Consider the following 25,739-nt stretch of genomic DNA (forward strand, 5'->3'; position numbering starts at 1 on the left):
TCCACTGTAAGTCTTTGGTGTCGTCCAGCATTCTGTTTTTGTTTACTTTGCAGAAAGTTCAGTTTTAGTTTCGTTTTGCGTAGCCATCCCTAAGCTTCAACGCCTTTTCTTAGGGGCAATCACCTTTTGTTTATTTTTGGTTTAAGCGTCGGATACATTTTTACCTGCATCCTGCCTCCCGGATATTGTGATCATGACAAACCATGTTCCCGACATCTACAAAGCAATAAGCTACCTTCTGCCACCTACTGATATGGAAGAGTATTACACGGTTACTCTGCCGAGCTCTAGACAGTACAGACACTTAGCATCGGCACATTATTTGCGGATTTTAATTACTGGTTTGCAAAAAATGTAAAAATGTGAAATTAAATATTCTCCAACGGCACACCAGACTGTATCTCACGGCACACTACTGTGCCTCGGCACAGTGGTTGAAAAACACTGTCCTAATCACTGGTGTATAAAACCAAGCACTAAAGCATGGACACTGTTTCTACAAACATTTGTGAAGTAATTGGCTGCTCTCAGTGATTTCCAGCGTGAAACTGTCATAAGATGCCACCTGTGCAACAAATCCAGTCGTGAAATGTCCTCGCTTCTAAATATTCCAAAGTCAACTCTCGGCTTTATTATAAGAAAATGGAAGAGTTTGGGAACAACAGCAACTCAGCCACCAAGTGGTAGGCCATATAAACTGACAGAGAGGGGTCAGCGGATGCTGAAGCGCATAATGCAAAGACTTTCCGCACAGTCAGTTGCTACAGAACTCCAAACTGCATGTGACCTTCCAATTAGCCCACGTACAGTAAGCAGAGAGCTTCATGGAATGGATTTCCATGGCTGAGCAGCTGTATCTAAGCCATACATCACCAAGTCCAACGCAAAGTGTCGGATGCAGTGGTGTAAAGCACATTGCCACTGGACTCTAGAGCTGTGGAGACGCATTCTTCGGAGTGATGAATCATGCTTTTCCATCTGGCAATCTGATGGACGAGCCTGGGTTTGGAGGTTGTCAGGAGAACGCAACATTTTGGACTGCATTGTGCAGTGTGAAATTTGGTGGAGGAGGAATTATGCTTTGGGGTTGTTTTTTAGGAGTTGGGCTTGGCCCCTTAGTTCCAGTGAAATTAACTTTGAATGCTCCATCCATCCATCCATCCATTTTCTACTGCTTGTCCCGTTCGGGGTCGCTGGAGCCTATCTCATCTGCATTCAAGCTGAAGGCGGACATGATACCAAAACATCTTGGACAATTCCATGCTCCCAACCTTGTGGGAACAGTTGGGAAGGGTCTCTTCCTCTTCCAACATGACTGGCCAAATACCTTTGACAATATAGTGTATGTGCATGTGTATTCCTTTGTACTTACCTCTTATACTAGGTAGAACAGGAATCCCATTAATTAGACCGAACACTGCCGCCACCAACAGTAGCTGCAGGCTTTATTATTGTTCTATTATGAACGCATACATTTGGACAAAAATTGTGAAAATCTTCCCTGCTGCTAACCACTGTTTGAGAAACAATGCTAAAAAAACACAATGCTACTGTAAAACATAAATAGACATTTCTAGGAACGTTGTCACAGCGCAAGCGCAATGCCGCTGCGCACTCCTCAAGGAGTAAAGCCGAGCGCGCCTCGGGACACACCCACGGGCGCTCATCTCTTGCACGCTTCACTCCGGCGGCAGCAAGCAGCTGCTTTCCATCAGCACTCAACGCACCTGCCTTCATAGGCCTGCTCAACTTGCTATCCGGCGCCAGAACGTAAATCATCTGATGGACAACCGTAAGCGATCACCTAGCTCTATGCAACCTTGCTCTCTCTCTTTACTCCACCGTCGTTTTTAATTGGTCTCGTGTCTTCCTTGTCGTCCTTCCTGCAGTCTGCCTTCGTTCCTCGTGATGAGCTGTGCGTCTCGTCTGCATTGTTGTTTTCCTCTGGATTCCGGACTGTTTCCCTCGATCCTCGACCCTCCGCTTGGACACGGACCTGTTGACGGCTCGCTATATCCCCCCGATTACCTTTCCGTTCTCACGGACATTCAAGCCTGCCTTTTCCCTCCAGGACTTCCGCCTCTCGCTCAACGTTTACGGTAACACTCAACAGTTAATTCCATCACATAGTCACAACACCATACACGCTTTTGGATTAAGTCACACTCCACACACCCTTGTTTATTATATTTATTGTTAGGGTGTACCCCGCCTTCTGCCCGATTGTAGCTGAGATAGGCGCCAGCGCCCCCCGCGACCCCAAAAGGGAATAAGCGGTAGGAAATGGATGGATGGATGGATGTTATTATATACCGGTATATACAAACCCCGTTTCCATGTGAGTTGGGAAATTGTGTTAGATGTAAATATAAACAGAATACAATGATTTGCAAATCATTTTCAACCCATATTCAATTGAATGCACTACAAAGACAAGATATTTAATGTTCAAACTCATAAACTTTTTTTTTTTTTTTGGCAAATAATACACCCCCATACCATCAGAGATGCTGGCTTTTGAACTTTGTGCTTATAACAATCCGGATGGTTATTTTCCTACTTGTTCCGGAGGACACCACGTCCACAGTTTCCAAATATAATTTGAAATGTGGACTCGCCAGACCACAGAACACTTTTCCACTTTGCATCAGTCCATCTTAGACGAGCTCGGGCCCAGCAAAGCCAGCGGCGTTCCTTGGTGTTGTTGATAAATGGGTTTTGCTTTGCATTGTAGAGTTTTAACTTGCACTTACAGATGTAGCAACCAACTGTAGTTACTGACACTGGTTTTATGAAGTGTTTCTGAGCCCATGTGGTGATATCCTTTACACACTGATGTCTTTTTTTGATGCAGTACCGCCTGAGGGATCAAAGGTCCGTAATATCATCGCTTACGTGCAGTGATTTCTCCAGATTTTCTGAACCTTTTGATGATTTTACAGACCGTAGATGGTAAAATCCCTAAATTCCTTGCAATAGCTCGTTGAAAAATGTTGTTCTAAAGCTGTTCGACAATTTGCTTACAAATTGGTGACCCTCACCCCATCCTTGTTTGTGAATTACTTAGCATTTCATGGAAGCTGCTTTTATACCCAATCATGGCACCCAGCTGTTCCTAATTAGCCTGCACACCTGTGGGATGTTCCAAATAAGTATTTGATGAGCATTCCTCAATTTGATCAGTATTTATTGCCCCCTTTCCCAACTTCTTTGTCACGTGTTGCTGGCATCAAATTCTAAAGTTAATGATTATTTTTGCAAAAAAAAAAGTTTATCAGTTTGAACATCAAATACGTCTTTGTAGCATATTCAACTGAATATGGGTTGAAAATGATTTTCAAATCCTTGTTTTCTGTTTATATTTACATCAAACACAATTTCCCAACTCATATGGGAATGTTTGTAGAATACATATAATAAATCATAGTGTTAAATGCTTCGCCCCGGTTGTCTGTGCCGTCTACTCCCCCCGTACACAACAAACGTCTCTTTTGTCTCGCATTTTATTTACATAAACAAATAGCGAGGATCTACTATACAACAGGCTGTGGATGATTTAATCTGACAAAGAATATCTTTGAAATGGAGAAACAAAAAATCCATCAGCGTTGAACACAATCTGAAATTAAATATTCAAGTACACTGACAAATGGACACAGTGCTTTTTACCTCATTAGCTGATAGAATAGAGTGCTTCTAATTTGAATTACTCTCATGTTTCTCGTTCCTAGATGGGGAATGAGCTTCCTTTCCATAACACAATTGGGCTCCACCCATTCATCTTTGTTTCTTTTGTTCATTCATGTTCGGGGTGGTTTGTGTTTTGAAACCACTATAAAGGGTCATTGTGACTTCATAATGTATGATTAAAGTGAAGCCACACACAATCATTTACAATCTCTCTGTGAGACAACTACACACGCTGTCTTTTCTTTTTTATATGCATTCTAAATAGTAATAAACTGCTAGTACGAGGCGGCTTAAATTCTGTCCATAAAGCCCTCTATAAAAACATTTTTTTAAAAACAGATAAAGTAGAGAAAGTACCCAAAAATTGTACTCAAGTAAGAATGGCATTACTTTAGAATAATATGACTCAAGTAAAAGTAAAATGTAGTCATCAAAATAATGACTCGAGTAAGAGTAAGTAAGTATTCCGTGAAAAAAACTACTCAAGTACCGAGTCACTTGTAAGTAACTTCTGTTTTAGTAGGTATTTTCTAAAGGTACTTGGACTACAATTGTAGTTGGTGTGTGTGCGTGTGTGTGTGTGTGTGTGTGTGTGTGTGTGTGTGTGTGTGTTCTCTTGTATTTCTACCCTTCTTGAGACATCGCCAGAATTGACTGTACTTACCTGTTATAAAGGACAACATCTGGCTTCCAAAGGAGATGAGAAGGAAATCTCACAGAGGACACTCCATTAAACTCAGATGGGTCCCACTGCAGCATCTTGTCATTCCAGTTCTGGAATACATAATTGCAAAATGTTGTACACACCAAATGAAGGCAGGATAAAGATTGAGTTATGTTTTTATGTGTTCACCTACTGAATTTGCAAACTTGCTGGAAGCTTAGTGCTGCACATTTTATTGTAAGGCCCACCTCATGCACAAGCTGGATAAGTCTTCGCTCACCTGTCCTTTTAGAACAGACTTGGCAAATTAAGGCCCGGGGGCCACATGCGGCCCGTTAAGCTTTTCAATCCGACCCGCCAGACCATACGTGCCAACCTTTAGACCTCCGATTTCGAGAGGTGGGGGGCGTGGTCAGGGGTGGAGCGGAGGCGTGGTTGGGGCGGGCCGTGGTTAAGAGGGGAGGGGTATATTTACATTTACAATTCACCAACTCGAGTATTTCAAATATATTTCATATATATATATATATATTTATGTATGAAATACTTGAGTTTCAGTGAGTTCTAGCTATATATATATATATATATATATATATATATATATATATATATATATATATATATATATATATATATATATATATATATATATATATATATAAATATATATATATATTACATTACATATATAGATAAAAAATAGTTGAATTTCAGACGGCACCTATCAAATACACAGTAATAAAAACAGTTGTTCTACTAACTGTACTGTGCTTGCTGGTTACTAAAAAAAACAACAACACTTACCTTTCACTATTTGAGTAACCTTTGTTGTGCCATTTGCGTACTGGCGAGACTCGAGAGTCACTTGCCGTCAGGTGCGCAACACCACATAAATCGTTGGCCAATTAAAAAACAACCCCATAACGCTATAGCCAACATTCACCAGGAGATGGCGACAGACAACATAGAATCACTCTATTACAGACGGCGTCGCCATGGCTGTAAGTTCCTCCTTCTTCTGCTTCGTCTCCTTGTGTGTGCAGTTTTTTATTAAAATCCGTAAATGTTGTAACGTGATTGGGCAGGCAAGCTGTTTATATAGTGGGAAAGCGGACGTGAAAACAGGCTGTCCCCACCCAGGTCCGCATGGAGCTGGAGGGGGCGTGTCCTCCAGCTCCGCAGAATTTCGGGAGATTTTCAGGAGAAATTTCTTCCGGTAGGTTTTCGGGAGAGGCGCAGGAATTTCAAGAATCTCCTGGAAAATCCGGGAGGGTTGGCAAGTATGCGCCAGACATTCCCGAATACCGGTACTTTTTTTTTTAGATCTTAAAGATGGAAAGTGTAGCTGCCATTATGATGTTCAGTCATGTTTTCTAATGACCGTAAGTCTTGAACTATACAAAGTATTTTAATGGTTGGAATGTGCGCTTTTGGAAGATATACCAGTTACTATGGTAATTTAATGAGTTACTATGGTAATATAATTAGTTACTATGTCATCTAATTAGTTACTATGGTAATCTACGTCACAGCAGCTCAGACGAGGCACCAGTGTGGGTGGGAAGCGTTTCCACAGACGCGCAAGGAGATTTTCACAACAAAGTTCTAAAGCTTAGTGATATATCAGATATATCAGATTGTAGGTGGGTTTATTTTGTACCCTTCGCGTTCATATTTCAATGTGTGGTGCATTTTTGTTGCGTTTCACTTGATTGTAAAATGTGTCGATCGAAAGGGGATGTGACATTCATATTTTGTCAATATTCAGTGTTTTATCGTTCATAGGAAAAGTAAAAATTACATTACGTTTTTTAAGACGGTCTGTCATAAAGTTTTTAGCATTCAATGAGACATTATTGTGGGGTTTTGTATTAGTGTTCCTAAAAATAGATATACCGGCCCCCAGCCACATTTTTTTCTTTAAATGTGGCCCCCGAGTAAAAAATTATTGCCCAGGTCTGTTTTAGAAAAATAATGCTCAACAGCATTTATAAAGAGACCTGGTCTGGCACTGAACACACCATTGTGTCACAATGAGAATAAAACTGTCTCACACAGTCAATTTATTTTCACATCTTCTTATTCCCAGTACCCAACAATAGTGTACGAATTATTCCTCCATTGAACCGCGCGGCGGAAGCGGACACATGAAAATAAGTTTCAATAAGATGAGACAAGTTCCCTAAAGTTGTAGGATGGAAGATGAGGTACGTTATGGTGTCAGAATCAGAATACCTTTATTGTCATTGTATGGAAACAACGAAATTGGACAGCAATCCAGCTCGTGCTTTTACAACAACCTACATAAAATAATAGCCTTAAGACCTGGGTGTGATGAGTCCCTGAGGATGCTGTTTGCTCTCCTGTGATAAGTCTATTCAAGTTTGCACATGTTGTATGAGGGGATGGGTACCAAATTCGGTATTTTTATACTGCAGGCAGTGACTGAATTCCGTAAGTACGACCGGCTACCGGTTCACGTTAACGAGCAATTAAGCGTTCATTGCGGACTTAGCCGGACTGCCTCTCAGTCATGGGTTCATAAGCTTTTTCTCCCAAACCATCCCATTACAGAGGGGTCCACAGCCCATTCAAATATTAACATTGAATTAGTCATTTTACGTTTGATTTTAATCGTAGTCGATAATAATATCTAACCTACTTAGGTTACCAGGATAAACCTTGTCAAAAGATGTGTTCATCGATAAAATTATTATCAAGTTTTAGGCCAGTTTGATTAGAAAATTAAATACAAATTACTGCAAAAGAAGAGATTCATAAAAACAGGTTAAAACTAAATTTATATACAATCACGCAGTGCTAAAATAAATACATTCTTAACTAAATTAATAATAAATAATAATAAAAAATCCATCCATTTTCGACCGCTTATTCCCTTTGGGGTCGCGAGGGGCGCTGGTGCCTATCTCAGCTACAATCGAGCGGAAGGCGGCGTACACCCTGGACAAGTCGCCACCTCATCGCAGGGCCAACACAGATAGACAGACAACATTCACACTCACATTCACACACTAGGGCCAATTTAGTGTTGCCAATCAACCTATCCCCAGGTGCATGTCTTTGGAAGTGGGAGGAAGCCGGAGTACCCGGAGGGAACCCATGCATTCACGGGGAGGACAAGCAAACGCCACACAGAAAGATCCCCAGCTTGGGATTGAACCCTGACTACTCAGGACCTTCGTATTGTGAGGCAGATGCACTAACCCTTCTTCCACCGTGAAGCCCATAATAAAAATATATTTTTTAAATAAACTGTAAATAAAAATTGAAGTGCAAATGAAAATAAAGCTTCACTACTTTAGTCATCATTTTTGCCCCTAAACTTCTCTATGACTTCAGCTCCAGACTTCTTCTGTTTGTTTGAGATTGTCATTACTGCCACAAGTGGTGGAAAAGTGTGTAACAACTGAGTACTGCAGCGGCCCATACAGACAGCTAAGTGACAGATATTTTTTTGTCGGCCATCTGGGGGGCGCTCGCCGCCCAACAATGGCCCATGTTGCCATTTTCTATTCCAACAAACAATGCAAAGTTTTAACTCTGGCTCTCGGCAAGGTCGGTCGCACTCCCTCCCTCTCCCTATCTCTCCTTGCGTGTCCTGATGGGACGTTTGATGCCAGATACATGAGGGACTGGTGGGAGATTTGGCGAGTAGTAATCCTGACAGTGCTTTTCATTGAGGATGTGGAAGACATCTATCTATTTGGAACTGTGATTACAGGGCATCTGCTTATTGGACTGAGCATTTCTCTGATTTATCGACACATTCGGCAGCCGTTTGAGGAGCCCAAAGGCTGCCCGTCGCAATAGACTTTAACGATTTCGGAACTGAATTGCAAAACGGAATTCATCTCAGAGATACTTTCCGCTCTCCTTACCATGAATTGATTAATGTGGACCCCGACTTAAACAAGTTGAAAAAGTTATTCGGGTGTTACCATTTAGTGATCAATTGTACAAAATATGTACTGTACTGTGCAATCTACTGATAAAAGTTTCAATCAATCAATCAATCCAAAATGTAATCATTAATTTGAGAGCCAGAATTAACAGTTAGAGCTGATAAACCAGTGGAACGTCTATGCTCGCCCCAAAAATAACAATCCATAGATCCTTAATGCTGTTCACATCCCAGTGAGACCATGTATTTATGTATTTTTTCCTGGACCCAAACTGAGCACCACCCCATAGGAGCTAAGTCTGAGATCGACTTTTTTTTTACTCCCCCGCCACCCATGTTTTACCTTTTCCCACCTTCACAAGGCGCCGCTCAAGTAGAGACCCATCAGCGTTCCTGTTCTGTCAACCCTGTAATATATGTCTGCTTTTGAACGGGTCTGTACTGAAAATTTCATTTTGTTGTACTTTTAAAGTGCAATGACAATCAAGTGCTATCTAGCTATCTATCTATGAATCCATCCTTCCATTCTTTTTCTACCGCATGTCCCATTCGGGGTCATGGGGGTACTGGAGCCTATCTCAGTTGCATTCAGGCGGTAGGTGGGGTACACCCTAGACAAGTCGCCACATCATCGCCATCTAACCCCGGCCGAGTCAAACCAATGACTATAAAGATGGGACCCTGCTTGGCACTCAGCATCAAGGGTAGGAATTGGGGTTTAAATCAACAAAATGACTCCAAGCGCCGCCACCGCTGCTGCTCACTGCTCCCCTCACCTCCCAGGGGGTGGAACAAGGGAATGGGTCAAACATAGAGGGTAATTTCACCACACCAAGTGTATGTGTGACTATCAGTGGTATTTTAACTTTTAACTTAATTGCTATACAATCATTATCAGCTCAGTATTGAATGTTAAATTAAGAAAAAATACATTTTATTATGACATACTTACAAAAGTACAGAAAATTGGTTAAGTGCCTGATACCGGGAATTAATAGTGTATCGGTTCAAAGTATGTATAAAATGTGGGCTGGTACATGAACATTCTAGTCATGTGTTAGGGGAAATAGGTACTCTATTCTTTAATATTGGATAATTTGTCAAAAAAGAAACCTAAATTGGTTGGATGTTATAATGCAATAATGTAATAATTGGACACTTGGATGTGACGGATGGCCCATCTGGTTCCATTAGACAAGCTGAGGGAATTAGTTGAGCTAATCAAAAACGCATTTGCCAATGACCTTGTCTTACAGTATGTCTTCTATCTTGTTACCAAGTAACAGGAGAATCCCTCAGATCAAATATATCATCTCTTTGCACAGCTTGCTGCTATTGTTTTGACAGGGAAAAAGGACGAGTGTCACGTTGTGTTGGTGACGAACCCCAAGATGCAGAGAAGGCGGCAGGCATTGTGCGGGAAAGCATGGTTTTAATGTTCAAAAATAAGAAAAGGAAAACACGAACCAGAAACTAGGAAGCAGGAACAGGAGTCAGGATCTAGGGAATAGTTTAGAGCATACAACGACACAACAGGTAGGAACGACAATAATCCAGCAAAGACCGGATGGTAAGGCAGGTTCAAATAGCATCTGGCTGATTGACGCCAGGTGTGGCCAAGTGCCAATTAGCCACAGCTGAGGGGACACAACACTCAGGGAGACAAACAGGAAACAGAACCAAAACAAGAGCGCTGACAGGAAATACACACAGAGGAAAAACTCAAACACAACCAAACTGTCAGGGGCAAGCCTGACAATGAGCTCATTGTTGCCACTAGTAGCTGGGAAAACACAGATCTGTGTAAGGAGAGACTATGGACAACTAAGCAACAGGCGCCATGTTTGCTTCACAGTGTCCGGAAGCATGCAGTCTAATATAATTTAGCAATTGCTGTCGTTTTGATGTTAGTTTTTCTTGATGAAAAATTCCAAAAATAATATATCTAAATATAGTTAACATACTCCAGCTCTCATACTTCCAATAAAACATGCTTTTATTTTGTTAAAGCGTAATTTGGGGGAAATTGATGCACTGCGCTGCTATATTCATGCAATGTTTCGTGACCAACCGACTTCTAACAAGCTCCTCACGGCGCAATGTACATCAGAAAATACAGAATGACCAAAAAAAACCCACAAAAAAGTCTTACCCTCATTTTGCCAAAATCCTGAAATATTACCAAGAAATTGTGACTTTTTTGTGAATTCTGTCAACTGTGGTGGCAACCTCCAGTGTATTGTTTGTATATGTCTGAGCTTTTACTTTTATTTTTGTAAATATTTAACATGGGTTTTGTTGTGGCGAGTTTGCATGTTTTCTTGATTTGACCAATATTCACTTGAATATCCATCCACCCATTTTCTACTGCTTGTCCTTTTTGGGGTCGTGGGAGTCTATCATAGCTGCATTCGGGCGGTAAGCGGGGGTACTAACTTGAATATATATATATATATATATATATATATATATATATATATATATATATATATACATATACATATATACACATATATACATATATACACACATACATACACATACATACACACACATACATATATATATATATATATTTTTTAAATTAATTAATTAATTTATTTTTTCAACAAATGTGTCACATTCTAAACCTGTGATTAATCCTGAATAATCATGGTTATTTGCCTGCATCAATAACATTTACCGAAGAAAATACCCCAATATTTGGGTACACATGCAATTTAGTAGTCAGAATGTCGTACAGGAACTTTTAAAAAATGTTTTACTGAACTGCAAGTCACTGATTTGCTCATAACTTGGTGAAAATATGTATAGTAAACATTGAGTGCACTTTTTGAAAGTTGTTGTGCTTGAAGCTCATCAAGAGAATGCCAAGAGTGTGCAAGGCAGTAATCAGAGCAAAGGGTGGCTATTTTGGAAAAAAAAGTGGCGTATAAAACGTATTTTCAGTTATTTCACCTTTTTTTGTTAAGTACATAACTCCACATGTGTTGATTCATAGTTGTGATGCCTTCAGTGACAATCTACAATGTAAATAGTCATACAAATAAAGAAAACTCGTTGAATGAGAAGGTGTGTCCAAACTTTAGGCCTGCACTGTATGCTTGGTGCTCACATTGCATAGGGTACAGTTGTCATATTTAGTAGTCCAGCCTTCCCAGCAAGCCTTCACTTCACTTCCCATACTTTTCTTTTTTCTGGGTTGCAGGGATGCAAATGTAGTTTTTGTGATTGGAGCGGCCCCATGCTGTTCAACAGGGCATGTTTACGTGGCGAATAACCTCAATTAAAATAGATGTCGAATGAGGAAGTGCAGGGAAGCTTATGTTGCATGCCAAAGTTGCTGTACAACATTGTGCCGTGTCGTCACGTGATCAGGTGTATCAAACTCATTTTAGATCTGGGGCCACATGGAGAAAAAATCTACTCCCCAGTGGGCCGGACTGGGAAAATCACGGCACCATAACTTAAAAATAAAGACAAATTCGGATAGTTTTCTTTGTTTAAAAATAGAGCAAGCACATTCTGAAAATGTACAAATCATAATGTTGTTGTTGTTTTTTAACACTTACAATACTAATTATATTTAACAAAAATTGCTCGTCCCCCGAGGAATTTGTCATCCAGACGTACACACACACAAAATATTTTTGTTGTTGTTGTTAGTATACATTCAATGATAGCTATCAACACACTAGATATATGTGTGGCTTTAGTGCAGAGGTTCTCAACCTTTTTTCAGTGATGTACCCCCTGTGAACATTTTTTTAATTCAAGTACCCCCTAATCAGAGCAAAGCATTTTTGGCTGAAAAAAGGAGATACAGAAGTAAAATACTGCACTTTGTCATCAGTTTCTGATTTATTAAATTGTATAACAGTGCAAAATATTGCTCATTTGTAGTGGTCTTTCTTGAACTATTTGGAAAAAAAGATATAAAAGTAACTAAAAACTTGTTGAAAAAAAAACAAGTGATTCAATTATAAAAATAAAGATTTCCACACATAGAAGTAATCATCAACTTAAAATGCCCTCTTTGGGGATTGTAATAGGGATCTATCTGGATTTATGAACTTAATTCTAAACATTTCTTCACAAAAAAAAAAAATCTTTAACATCAATATTTATGGAACATGTCCACAAAAATGAATATTGCATTGTTGCATTTCTTTTCACAGTTTATGAACTTACATTCATATTTTGTTGAAGTATTATTCAATAAATATATTTATAAAGGATTTTTAAATTGTTACTATTTTTTTGAATATTTTTTAAACCCCTTGGCATACCTTCAAGTACCCCCAGGGGTACGCGTACCCCCATTTGAGAACCACTGGCATAGCTGATATATATTTTTTTATATTATATAGATAAAAAATTGTACCTTAATCTGAATTGTTTTTTACCCTTTACGGCAGGGGTGTCAAACACATTTTAGATCAGGGGCCACATGGAGCAAAAATGGTAAAATCACGGCACGATAACTTAAAAATAAAGAAAACTTCAGATCGTTTTCTTTGTTTGAATAATAATGGCTTTTTTACACTCACATATTGCGGTTAATATTATCTACTTTTATTTGTCGTTATTTATACTTTCTGAAAAAATTATGTGATAATTAATATTCACCAGTCAACTCATTGGTGTTCATTTTCAATCCATCGAGATAATATAATATCAAAATCAAATTACAGGAAGTTATTTATGTAGTTTGCTCAATTTCCTTGACTGGTGTACTAACATGTGTTTTATTTTGTTCGGATTTAGCATCATCTACAAAAATACAACAAATTGCTATTGCGACATCTAGTGGAAACATTTCGAACAGCAGTTTCTTTCTTTCAAAAATTTCGGCTCATTTTTATACTGAGCAAACTCGGGCTGGATAAAACCTGTTTGCAGGTCTCATTCAGCCCGCGGACCGTAGCTTTAACACCCCTGATTTAGATGGTCTGAAACAGAGTTGCCCGTACTCTATACACGGGTCTAGGAAAACATCCCCCGGCTGTGGTTTTTTTGCACGAAACACTGAGCCGCTGAGCCTTGGAGGCTCCACAGGAATAAATAATAATTTTGCAACATTGAAACGCAACAAAAAATATTTCAGCTCTCTAAAGTCCTTTTTGGCCAGAGTACCTTAAAACTCATTTGTATACTCTAGCCTTTAAATAGACCCCCTTTTTAGACCAGTTGATCTGCCGTTTCTTTTCTTTTCTACTCTGCCCTCCTCTCCCTTGTGGAAGGGGGGTCACAAGTCCGGTGGCCATGGATGAAGTGCTGGCTGTCCAGAGTCGGGACCCGGGGGTGGACCGCTCGCCTGTGCATCGGTTGGGGACATCTCTGCGCTGCTGACCCGTCTCCGCTCGGGATGGTTTCCTGCTGGCCCCACTATGGACTAGACTCTCACTATTATGTTAGATCCACTATGGACTGGACTTTCAATCAATCAATCAATGTTTATTTATATAACCCTAAATCACAAATGTCTCAAAGGACTGTACAAACCACTACGACTACGACATCCTCGGAAGAACCCACAGAAGGGCAAGGAAAACTCACACCCAGTGGGCAAGGAGAATTCACACCCAGTGGGACGCCAGTGACAATGATGACTATGAGAACCTTGGAGAGGACCTCAAATGTGGGCAACCCCCCCCCTCTAGGGGACCGAAAGCAATGGATGTTGAGCGGGTCTAACTTGATACTGTGAAAGTTCAATCCATAGTGGCTCCAACACAGCCGCGAAAGTTCAGTTCAAAGCGGATCCAAGACAGCAGCGAGAGTCCCATCCACAGGAAACCATCCCAAGCGGAGTCGGATCAGCATCATAGAGATGTCCCCGACCGATACACAGGCGAGCGGTCCATCCTGGGTCTCGACTCTGGACAGCCAGTACCCAACTCTCCCAACTCTCCATGGTCATCGGACCGGACCCCCTCCACAAGGGAGGGGGGGACGGAGGAGAAAAAGAAAAGAAGCGGCAGATCAACTGGTCTAAAAAGGAGGCCGTTTTAGTAACGCTTTTAATGTGTGACTCAAAGGAGAGAGTTGGGTCGAAGATAATACCCAGATTTTTTACCGAGTCACCTTGTTTAATTACTTGGTTGTCAAATGTTACAGTTGTATTATTAAATAAAGGTCGGTGTCTAGCAGGACCGATAATCAGCATTTCCATTTTTTTGGCGTTGAGTTGCAAAAAATTAGCGGACATCCATTGTTTAATTTCATTTAGACACGCCTCCAAGCGGACTACAGTCCGGCGTGTTGGTCAGCTTTAGGGGCATGTAGAGTTTTCACAATATTATGCGAGACCCACTCGAAGTCCATCGCATCTGGTCTCCCCTAAAAGGGGGGTTGGGGGGGGGGGTCACCCACATCTGCGGTCCTCTCCAAGGTTTCTCATAGTCCTACTGGGTTGTGAGTTTTTCCTTGGCCTTATGTGGGATCTGAACCGAGGATATAATAATAAACATTGATTGATTGATTGTTTAGGTATAGTGTTGTTCCCCCCGCCCCCCGATATTCAAACACGGTGTTACTGTTCAAACTGTGTGTAATGTTACAGTAGCCAACAGTATTAAATCCATCCATCCATCCATCCATTTTCTACTGCTTATTCCCTTTGGGGTTGCGTGGGGCGCTGGTGCCTACCTCAGCCGCAATCCGGCGAAAGGCGGGGTACACCCTGGACAAGTTGCCACCTCATCGCAGACAGTATTAAATATACTTGTTAAATGAAACCTCTGCCTAGTTTCTAATGAATACTTAGGCTTGCTACGCTACTGTATTTTAATTGTTGGTCATTATGGTGGTACTTGGTGAGTCAAGTGTTTCCTGAGGTGGTACTTGGTGAAAAAAAGTTTGAGAATATAATAGAATATAATAGAATAGAATAGAATAGAAAGTACTTTATTGATCCCTGGGGGAAATTCAGTACCACTCACTTTCGGCCATCCAAGCCCTGTATTGTATTTACTTGATATCGGATGGATAAGGAAATATGCAGTATCGTCCACCTCTAATTAAACATACTTTTTTTTTTGCAGTATACTTACATGTAATTAGAATAAGTGTCAAGTCTTACCATTTCAAACCAAATATTGGTTGTCAACACTTGGTTCTTCTCATCCTGTCCCAAAAAAAAAAATGCATTGTTATTTTTTAGTTCTCTTAAAATGTCATTGTTTTCTAATTCTGAAACAATACAGAACCGTTACATACCACATTCATGATTTGCATGAGGTTTAGGCCGACTTCGACCATGAGCGTCTGAGACTCATTGGCGACTGGTCTCACCAGTTTATTGTAGTTCCCCAACAGCTGCTTGTACAGTCTTGCCTCATGTTCACCTTGAAGAGAAACTATTGGAAAAAAGTAAGTGTTATTTTCATGTACCTCATATTAGTCATTGCTGGAACTACAATTATATCGTAATTACACTACAATAAATTACCTGAACTGAGGCCGCCCCTGATTAGATCGGGTCCCTAAGTAGAATCTTATATTTATAATTCAGGATTATGTTTGCTGTAAAATTTAATTTGAAGCACCCTGTCAATTATCAATTCGCGAGGCCCTACGTACAACATGTGATCTGCGTATATTGTGCACTGTATTTTATCAGGAAATGTGCAAGTTCAGAACTTAAAAAAAAATATATATATGTTAAAGGCCTACTGAAATGAGTTTCTTATTTAAACGGGGATAGCAGGTCCATTCTATGTGTCATACTGGATCATTTCGTGATATTGCCATAATTTTGCAGAAAGGATCTAGTAGAGAACATCCACGATAAAGTTCGCAACTTTTAGTGCTGATAAAAAAGCCTTGCCTTTACCGGAAGTCGCAGACGATGACGCCACAAGTGTGAGGGCTCCTCACGTCCTCACATTGTTTATAATGGGAGCCTCCAGCGGCAAGAGCTATTCGGACCGAGAAAATGACAATTTCCCCATTAATTTGAGCGAGGATGAAAGATTCGCGGATGATGATATTGATAGCTAAGGACTATCCATCCATCCATCCATCCATCTTCTTCCGCTTATCCGAAGTCAGGTCGCGGGGGCAACAGCCTAAGGAGGGAAACCCAGACTTCCCTCTCCCCAGCCACTTTGTCCGGCTCTTCCCGGGGGATCCCGGGGCGTTCCCAGGCCAGCCGGGAGACATAGTCTTCCCAGCGTGTCCTGGGTCTTCCCCGTGGCCTCCTACCGGTTGGACGTGCCCTAAACACCTCCCTAGGGAGGCGTTCGGGTGGCATCCTGACCAGATGCCCGAACTACCTCATCTGGCTCCTCTCGATGTGGAGGAGCACTTGCTTTACTTTGAGTTCCTCCTGGATGGCAGAGCTTCTCACCCTATCTCTAAGGGAGAGCCCCGCCACACGGCGGAGGAAACTCATTTCGGCCGCTTGTACCCGTGATCTTATCCTTTCGGTCATGACCCAAAGCTCATGACCATAGGTGAGGATGGGAACGTAGATCGACCGGTAAATTGAGAGCTTTGCCTTCCGGCTCAGCTCCTTCTTCACCACAACGGATCGGTACAACGTCCGCATTACTGAAGACGCCGCACCGATCCGCCTGTCGATCTCACGATCCACTCTTCCCTCACTCGTGAACAAGACTCCTAGGTACTTGAACTCCTCCACTTGGGGCAGGGTCTCCTCCCCAACCCGGAGATGGCATTCCACCCTTTTCCGCTAAGGACTAGATAAAAAAAAAAGGAAAAAAAATGGTGATTGCATTGGCACGGATTCAGATGTTTTTAGACACATTTACTAGGATAATTCTGGGAAATCCCTTATATTTCTATTGTGTTGCTAGTGTTTTAGTGAGATTAAATAGTACCTGATAGTCGGAGGGGTGTGTCCACGGGTGTTCTGACGCAAGTCTCTGAGGGAAGTCGACCGCAGCTGCATGGACGGCGCAAGCTCAGCTGATCTCCGGTAAGAGGCGACTTTTTACCACAATTTTCTCACCGAAACCTGCCGGTTGACAAGTGGTCGGGAACCATGTTCGCTTGACCGCTCTGATCCATAGTAAAGCTTCACCTCCGGGAATTTTTTTGACTAAAGGCTAATAGCTTCCCGCCTCCATCTTTCTGCCTTGACTTCTCCATTATTAATTGAACAAATTGCAAAAGATTCAGCAACACAGATGTCCAGAATACTGTTTAATTGCGCGATGAAAAGGGACGACTTTTAGCCGCAAATGGTGCTGCGCTAATATGTCCCCTGCACCCCGGGACGTCACGCGTCATTATTCCGCAACGTTTTCAACAAGAAACTCCGCGGGAAATTTAAAATTGTAATTTAGTAAACTAAACCGGCTTTATTGGCATGTGTTGCAATGTTAATATTTCATCATTACTAGTGTGTGAATGTGAGTGTGAATGTTGTCTGTCTATCTGTGTTGGCCCTGCGATGAGGTGGCGACTTGTCCAGGGTGTATCCCGCCTTCCACCCGATTGTAGCTGAGATAGGCGCCAGCGCCCCCCGCGACCCCAAAAAGGGAATAAGCGGTAGAAAATGGATGGATGGATGGATGATATATAAACTATCAGACTGCGTGGTCGGTAGTAGTGGGATTCAGTAGGCCTTTAAATAATAGGACTTTCTAAATTAACTGGTTAACTCGGAACAATAATCGCAAAAAAAATATTGCAATAATTATGTACACACTTGGATTAATCGTGCAATTTATTTTTATTATACACGCTCTTTTACCTTAATCGCTGTATGATCAATGCATACTTGAGTACAAAAATTAGTGAGGGGACTCCGACTCACTGCAAAATACAGCCTGAAGGAACTTTCGATAAAACTGTTACCAAGTTTTGTGCAAATAAACGACATGCATTCAAGTAAATGTCTTAAAAATCTTCCTAAATGACATTCTGACGATACAATGGCATTTCTGTACAAATACTGGGGTCGTTCCATAAGCTAATTTTGATGATGCCAGCAAGTAATCATCAGTGATTAATCATGATTAATTCAAATTCCCAAAATGTGATTAAGCTGATTAAAAAAACAATTATTTGACAGCTCTAGTTAAAAATGATCGATACTGTCGTGACCTTCTCCACTTCTGCAAAATCAACTTCCTCTCTTCTCTCCTACTTGATTAAAGGAATCCTATCCTGTTCCTTACAGTAAACATAGTATTGGGTAGCAGTTGAATAGGATTGGGCCCCTTTAAGATTTTTTTTTAGCTTTGTTCCTCACTTAACTGAAGGTCATTACTCATTTGAGCTGTATAAAAGGTCCTTCATTCTAATCATCCAACAAAATGGCACACCCAGCTCTTTAACAAAAAGTCAGAGCCTGATTAAAAGTGTGTCTTCATTCATTCATAAATACCAGTGTGGCTATAATTGCATTCCAGTATACGCGTCTGGAAAAGGACTTCAATAAGTGTCATTGTCCAGAGAAGGTTCAGTTCTTCCCAGGGTATTCCTCCAACTACTTTCGAAACCTCACTTCACAAAAGACTGTAGTGTTTAGTTCTGGTGTACACAGTCAGTCATGTCTTCATTTAACAATAAAAATACAGCAACTTGTTCGCACTGGAAATGTACAGCATTTATTTATAAGGCGCGGTAAGAAAAATGGCAAATCTGTATATGTACGCACAACACAAAAGACTGGTGGCATATCAGGAAAAAGAGGTCAAATATGGGACGGACTGAGCTTGCAAGTTCAACAATGTACCGTTCTGGTACGTGAAAAAAGAAATAAACAGTTGTTTGTACACACTATTAGAACAAAGAATACTACTGAAAACTAACCCATCCATTAATTCATCCATCCAGGTCACAAAGGCAGCAGTCTTGGATTATTTCCGGTCTTCAACCACCTATGAATTGATTTACGTGGACCCCGACTTAAACAAGTTGAAAAATTTATTGGGGTGTTACCATTTAGTGGTCAATTGTACGGAATATGTACTTGTGGAGAGACGGAGCCGACAGCAGGCTAGGACAAACAGCGGTCCTGCCCAAGATGGTGGCCAGGAGGCGGATCATGCAGCGGAGCGGAGAGGCGGGGCACACCTGGAGCGACACTGCAGCCATCAGAGTCAAATGCGTAAACGACACACCTGCTCTCAATCCCAGCATCTTCTGCTGCAGCAAAAAGGGGAGAAGGAGGAGCAATCGTGGCAGAAGTAGGAGAGGAACCGACGGACAACGAGGACAACGAAGACGAAGGGAGCGACCAGGAGAAAGATGAACTCCCGCGGAAGACGCAGCAACCGGCCACCGAAAGGCACGCCGAGACGAGCAGGAAGAGAGGTTGCGCTAGAAATTGGCGCGACTGACTGGAACGAAAACTTCAATCAATCAATCAATCAATGTTTATTTATATAGCCCTAACTCACAAATGTCTCAAAGGACTGTACAAACCATTACGACTACGACATCCTCGGAAGAACCCACATAAGGGCAAGGAAAACTCACACCCAGTGGGCAGGGAGAATTCACACCCAGTGGGACGCCAGTGACAATGCTAACTATGAGAAACCTTGGAGAGGACCTAAAATGTGGGCAACCACCCACCTCTAGGGGACCGAAAGCAATGGATGTCGAGCGGGTCTCACATGATACTGTGAAAGTTCAATCCATAGTGGCTCCAACACAGCCGCGAGAGTTCAGTTCAAAGCGGATCCAAGACAGCAGCGAGAGTCCCGTCCACAGGAAACCATCCCAAGCGGAGGCGGATCAGCAGCATAGAGATGTCCCCAACCGATACACAGGCGAGCGGTCCATCCTGGGTCTCGACTCTGGACAGCCAGTACTTCATCCATGGTCATCGGACCGGACCCCCTCCACAAGGGAGGGGGGGACATAGGAGAAAAAAAAAAGAAGCGGCAGATCAACTGGTCTAAAAAAATGGTCTATTTAAAGACTAGAGTATACAAATGAGTTTTAAGGTGAGACTTAAATGCTTCTACTGAGGTAGCATCTCGAACTGTTACCGGGAGGGCATTCCAGAGTACTGGAGCCCGAACGGAAAACACTCTATAGCCCGCAGACTTTTTTTGGGCTCTAGGAATCACTAATAAGCCGGAGTCTTTTGAACGCAGATTTCTTGCCGGGACATATGGTACAATACAATCGGCAAGATAGGATGGAGCTAGACCGTGTAGTATTTTATACGTAAGTAGTAAAACCTTAAAGTCACATCTTAAGTGCACAGGAAGCCAGTGCAGGTGAGCCAGTACAGGCGTAATGTGATCAAACTTTCTTGTTCTTGTCAAAAGTCTAGCAGCCGCATTTTGTACCGACTGTAATCGTTTAATGCTTGACATGGGGAAACCCGAAAATAATACGTTACAGTAATCGAGACGAGACGTAACAAACGCATGGATAATGATCTCAGCGTCTTTAGTGGACAAAATGGAGCGAATTTTAGTGATATTACTTGTTTGTTGAAAGAACAAACGAGAGTCAAACCTGCTACAATGTGTTTTGCATCGATGGTCACTGCAACCCACACGATGACGGCTAGAGACCTGTCACAGTACTGTACTGTGCAATCTACTAATAAAAGTTTCAATCAATCAATCAAAAAACTCTGCCAGACTAACTGCAGAAACACAGAGGTGTTTCCAGGCCAGCTACGAGACCTAATCCCTCCAGCTTCCCAACCCAAAGGGTCCAAACACCTATGTCCGCCCAAGAAACATGGTCTCAGATTTGGAGGTGCTTAGTCTCATACCAGAAGTTTCCCAGAAACACCTTAGCAAACACTGCTGCACATAGCAGAGATGAGACCCTGTGAACCACTAACAGGACACCCTTAAAGCCTTGGCTACATTCTTTCCATAAAAATGAGGAACAGAACCGGAGACAGAGGGCAGCCATACTTGGCTAACGTTTGCACTGAATAGTCTTGAGCGTAGCATACAAAAAAAGTGAGTAACAAGAAGCTGGCAAACTGTACGAATGTACCGTCGTCCAGAGAGGCTGCAGCGAACATAACTTGTCTCTAATAGCGAACAAAGAACCCGTGCCAAGTGAGCCGCAAGACCAAGTATACAAAGGGCTGTGATTAGCGTAAGGTTGGGGATGCTAATTACTAAACAAGGGCAGGTGCTGAGAACGCCGCGCAATAAACCAGAAAGCAAACATAAGAGGGAGCCATGTAACATAATAAACATATAGGGGTGTAACGGTACGTGTATTTGTATTGAACCGTTTCGGTACGGGGGTTTCAATTCGGTGCGGAGGAATACCGAACGAGTTCAACACGTCAAGACTTTAGCCTATGCTAAAGTCTTAACAAGCTGCTCCGCTCCGTTCTGCCTCTGTGTCTGTACACAGCACCCCGCATTGTCCCGCCCACACAACCATCTGATTGGTTACATACAAAGCCAATCAGCAGTGCGTATTCAGAGCGCATGTCGTCAGGGCTTCAGTGTCGATGTCGAGCAGATATGTCTTTAGCTGGGAAGCAACTCACTCTCCCCAAATTATATTCCAAGTCAACTACTTTCTAAACATCACTATGAGCCCGTTGACCTTCTAGAAACAAGCTGCAGCTGAGCTCACTCGCAGTCCTGGCTTTAGGTCAATGGTTCCCAAACTTTTGCAGGCTGGCGCCCCCTTGGCTCCCCAGTGAATTCCTAGCGCCCCCCCCCCCCCCCCCCCCCCCCACAGACACATATGGAAACAAACACCTCTTTCTTGATATTTGGTATGCTGCAATTTGAAAAGAGAAAGGTTAAACAAAAATGTGTATTTCACAAATAAAACCCAATTTAGTAAACCAATTTATTTTTTAGCAGTTTTAACTTTTTCAGCAACATAGAATGGTAAATAAACATTCCACCAGTAACCTTCATTGTCTCACACTTAATATTAATGGGATGAAGTCTATGCTGTCGGATCTGACTGGGCCAGAGTGGCGTGTCGTAACCGGACCCTGATGCGTCGTCCACTGACTCGTCCTGCTGCACGTGTTGTGTACAAATCGTCAAACAAACGTTCGAACTTCTGACTTCGACTTCGGACTACCGCCCCCCTACCGCCCCCTTCTTCCTCACCGCCACCCCAGATCTTTCCACCGCCCCCAGGGGGGCGGTACCGCCCACTTTGGGAACCACTGCTTTAGGTGAAGGATAGTTAGCTTTTAGCGAAACGATAACTCATTTTGCGGTGTGTGTGTGTGTGTGTGTTACGGACAGTGTTGATTGAGGTGTTGAAGCAGCAAAAAAGGACATTATATTAAATGAAGAGTTTCTGTCTCTGATAGTGTATAAAATAATTTAAGTGCATCATAAAGCCTACATAAACTCCATGGTGGTCAGGGATGAATTTTCAGCTATAGTTACATGAATCATTAGTAATGTAGCAGCCTAGTTTTGAATGGCAGGGTCCCTGCTATCACATGTTGATAAAAATATAACATTTACATAATAAAAATCTTTTACAGGCGTCCCCAATGCTGTAATAAATTAAGCATGATGAGTTGACTTGAAACTGTTTAATGTTGCACTTTTTATATGTAGAAGAAAAGTTGTGTCATTTTAATTAATCAAAGCAACAACTTGAGGCAGGTTAATGTGGATTAACGTGGGCAGAATTATTGTAGTGTTCCCAATGTTAGAAGGATCAAACCATTGTTTACAAATTTGGTAAATAAATACCCAAAAAGTGTATATTTTGTTGTTTTCTTACTGTACCGAAAATGAACCGAACTGTGACCTCTAAACCGAGGTACGTACCGAACCGAAATTTTTGTGTACCGTTACACCGCTATAAACATAGGAAAACTGTAACATACAAAAAAAACACGGTGTCACACCTGGGTTTCGTCTGGTCTGGGTTTCGTCTGGTTTCATGTTGTTTTGTCATTTCCTGTTTTATTTTGAAATGCTCGACTCTCCCTCTCGTTTCAGATCACTCGCCCTTCCTCCTGTTTCACTGGTCTGACGTCTTTCCTGATTGCCTGATTGTGTCCACCTGTGTCATCCTCCCTCATGTGTATGAATGTGTTTTCGTATCTTTTTGTGCGCACCTCCAGCGTTCTATGTCTACAGCCATTGCCATGTTTTTGTACAAACCCCGTTTCCATATGAGTTGGGAAATTGTGTTAGATGTAAATATAAACGGAATACAATGATTTGTAAATAATTTTCAACCCATATTCAGTTGAATATGCTACAAAGACAACATATTTGATGTTCAAACTGATAAACATTTTTTTTTTGTGCAAATAATCATTAACTTTAGAATTTGATGCCAGCGACACGTGACAAAGAAGTTGGGAAAGGTGGCAATACATACTGATAAAGTTGAGGAATGCTCATCAAACACTTATTTGGAACATCCGAAAGGTGTGCAGGCTAATTGGGAACAGGTGGGTGCCATGATTGGGTTTAAAAGCAGCTTCCCAAAAAATGCTCTGTCTTTCACGAGAAAGGATGGGGCGAGGTACACCCCTTAGTCCACAACTGCGTGAGCAAATAGTCAAACAGTTTAAGAACAACGTTTCTCAAAGTGCAATTGCAAGAAATTAAGGGATTTCAACATCTACGGTCCATAATATCATCAACAGGTTCAGAGAATCTGGAGAAATCACTCCACGTAAGCGGCATGGCCGGAAACCAACATTGAATGACAGTGACCTTCGATCCCTCGGACGGCACTGTATCAAAACAGACATCAATCTCTAAAGGATATCACCACATGGGCTCAGGAACACTTCAGAAAACCACTGTCACTATATAAAAATCATCGCTGCATCTGTAAGTGGAAGTTAAAGCTCTACTATGCAAAGCGAAAGCCATTTATCAACAACATCCAGAAACGGCGCCGGCTTCTCTGGGCCTGAGATCATCAAAGATAGACTGACATGAAGTGGAAAAGTGTTCTGTAGTCTCACGAGTGCACATTTCGAATTGTTTTTGGAAATATTCGACATCGTGTCATCCGGATCAAAGGGGAAGCGAACCACCCGGACTGTTATCGGCGCAAAGTTCAAAAGCCAACATCTGTGATGGTATGCGGGTGCATTAGTGCCCAAGGCATGAGTAACTTACACATTTGTGAAGGCACCATTAATGCTGAAAGGCACGTACAGGTTTTGGAACAAAATATGCTGCCATCTAAGCGCCGTCTTTTTCATGGACGCCACTGCTTATTTCAGCAAGACAAAGGCAAGCCACATTCAGCACGTGTTAAAACAGCGTGGCTTCATAAAAAAAAGAGTGCGGGTACTTTCCTGGCCCGCCTGCAGTCCAGACCTGTCTCCCATCGAAAATGTGTGGCGCATTATGAAACATGAAATACGACAGCGGAGACCCCGGATTGTTGGACAAATGAAGCTCTACATAAAACAAGAATGGGAAAGAATTCCACATTCAAAGCTTCAACAATTAGTTTCCTCAGTTACCAAACGTTTATTGAGTGTTGTTAAAAGAAAAGGTGATGTAACACAGTGGTGAACATGCCCTTTCCCAACTACTTTGGCACGTGTTGCAGCCATGAAATTCTAAGTTAAATATAATTTGCAACAAAAAAAAATACAGTTTATGACTTTGAACATCATATATCTTGTCTTTGTAGTGCATTCAATTGAATATGGGTTGAAAAGGATTTGCAAATCATTGTATTCCGTTTACTGCGATGAGATTGCGACTTGTCCAGGGTGTACGCCGCCTTCCGCCCGATTGTAGCTGAGATAGGCACCAGCGCACCCGCGACCCCAAAAGGGAATAAGCAGTAGAAAATGGATGGATGGATGTATTCGGTTTATATTTACATCTAACATTTCCCAACTCATATGGAAACAGAGTTTGTACCTTCTTGACCCACGGGAGATTATTTGTTTTTAAACCTTTTGTCAGGTAAGATTAGTTTCTTATCATTGCCTCCGTTGTCGCGCCTTTTGTTATATCTAGCATGTTGTACTCTTAGCACCTGTTTTCTCTTCGCAGCTGGATCGTTTTGAGTTTATTGAGATTTTTGTTAGTTTCGAGGTCAGGTAAGGTTTGTTTTGATAGCCTGTTTAGTTTTTCCCTTTTTTGGACCCTTTCCATTGTTGGATTAAATATTTGTTTTCAAACTCCTGCATCTGTGTCCACAGTCCTATTCGGGTCGTGACACACGGCCTACAAAAGTTGCTTTTGCCCACCAGATCCCCTGTAAGAGGTAAAAACATATTGTTGGATTAATATTTGTTTCTACTCTTTCTGCTCAAATCTCCTAATCAACTCTGAATAAAAACAGCAACCATGTCTTGTTTATAAAAATATATTTCAAAACATGAAAAATGTGCATATAATGAGTTTTCTATACAGTAAATTGTAAAGGATTTGGGTACTGTGGTACATTTCAGGCCTGAGTATACATACAATTAGTACTAAAACTCCGTGATGAGGTGGCGACTTGTCCAGGGTGTACACCGCCTTCCGCTCGAATGCAGCTGAGATAGGCCCTAGCGCCTCCCGCGACCCCGAA

At 41.7% G+C, this 25,739-nt stretch overlaps 1 protein-coding gene across 1 annotated transcript in view; it reads right to left on the reverse strand.

The window, feature by feature from the left end:
* The window catches only part of LOC133543128 (neuronal acetylcholine receptor subunit alpha-7-like), a 58,813-nt gene that overhangs the window by 29,076 nt on the left and 3,998 nt on the right, over positions 1-25,739 (reverse strand). The window contains exons 2-4 of the mRNA XM_061887592.1: positions 15,498-15,637; positions 15,361-15,405; positions 4,355-4,464 (exon numbers count right to left, since the gene is read on the reverse strand). Of these exons, the coding sequence (XP_061743576.1) occupies positions 4,355-4,464; positions 15,361-15,405; positions 15,498-15,637 (295 nt within the window). The remainder of the gene's footprint in view (positions 1-4,354; positions 4,465-15,360; positions 15,406-15,497; positions 15,638-25,739) is intronic.

Source organism: Nerophis ophidion, linkage group LG25 (assembly GCF_033978795.1).
Source record: "Nerophis ophidion isolate RoL-2023_Sa linkage group LG25, RoL_Noph_v1.0, whole genome shotgun sequence".
NCBI lineage: Eukaryota > Metazoa > Chordata > Actinopteri > Syngnathiformes > Syngnathidae > Nerophis > Nerophis ophidion.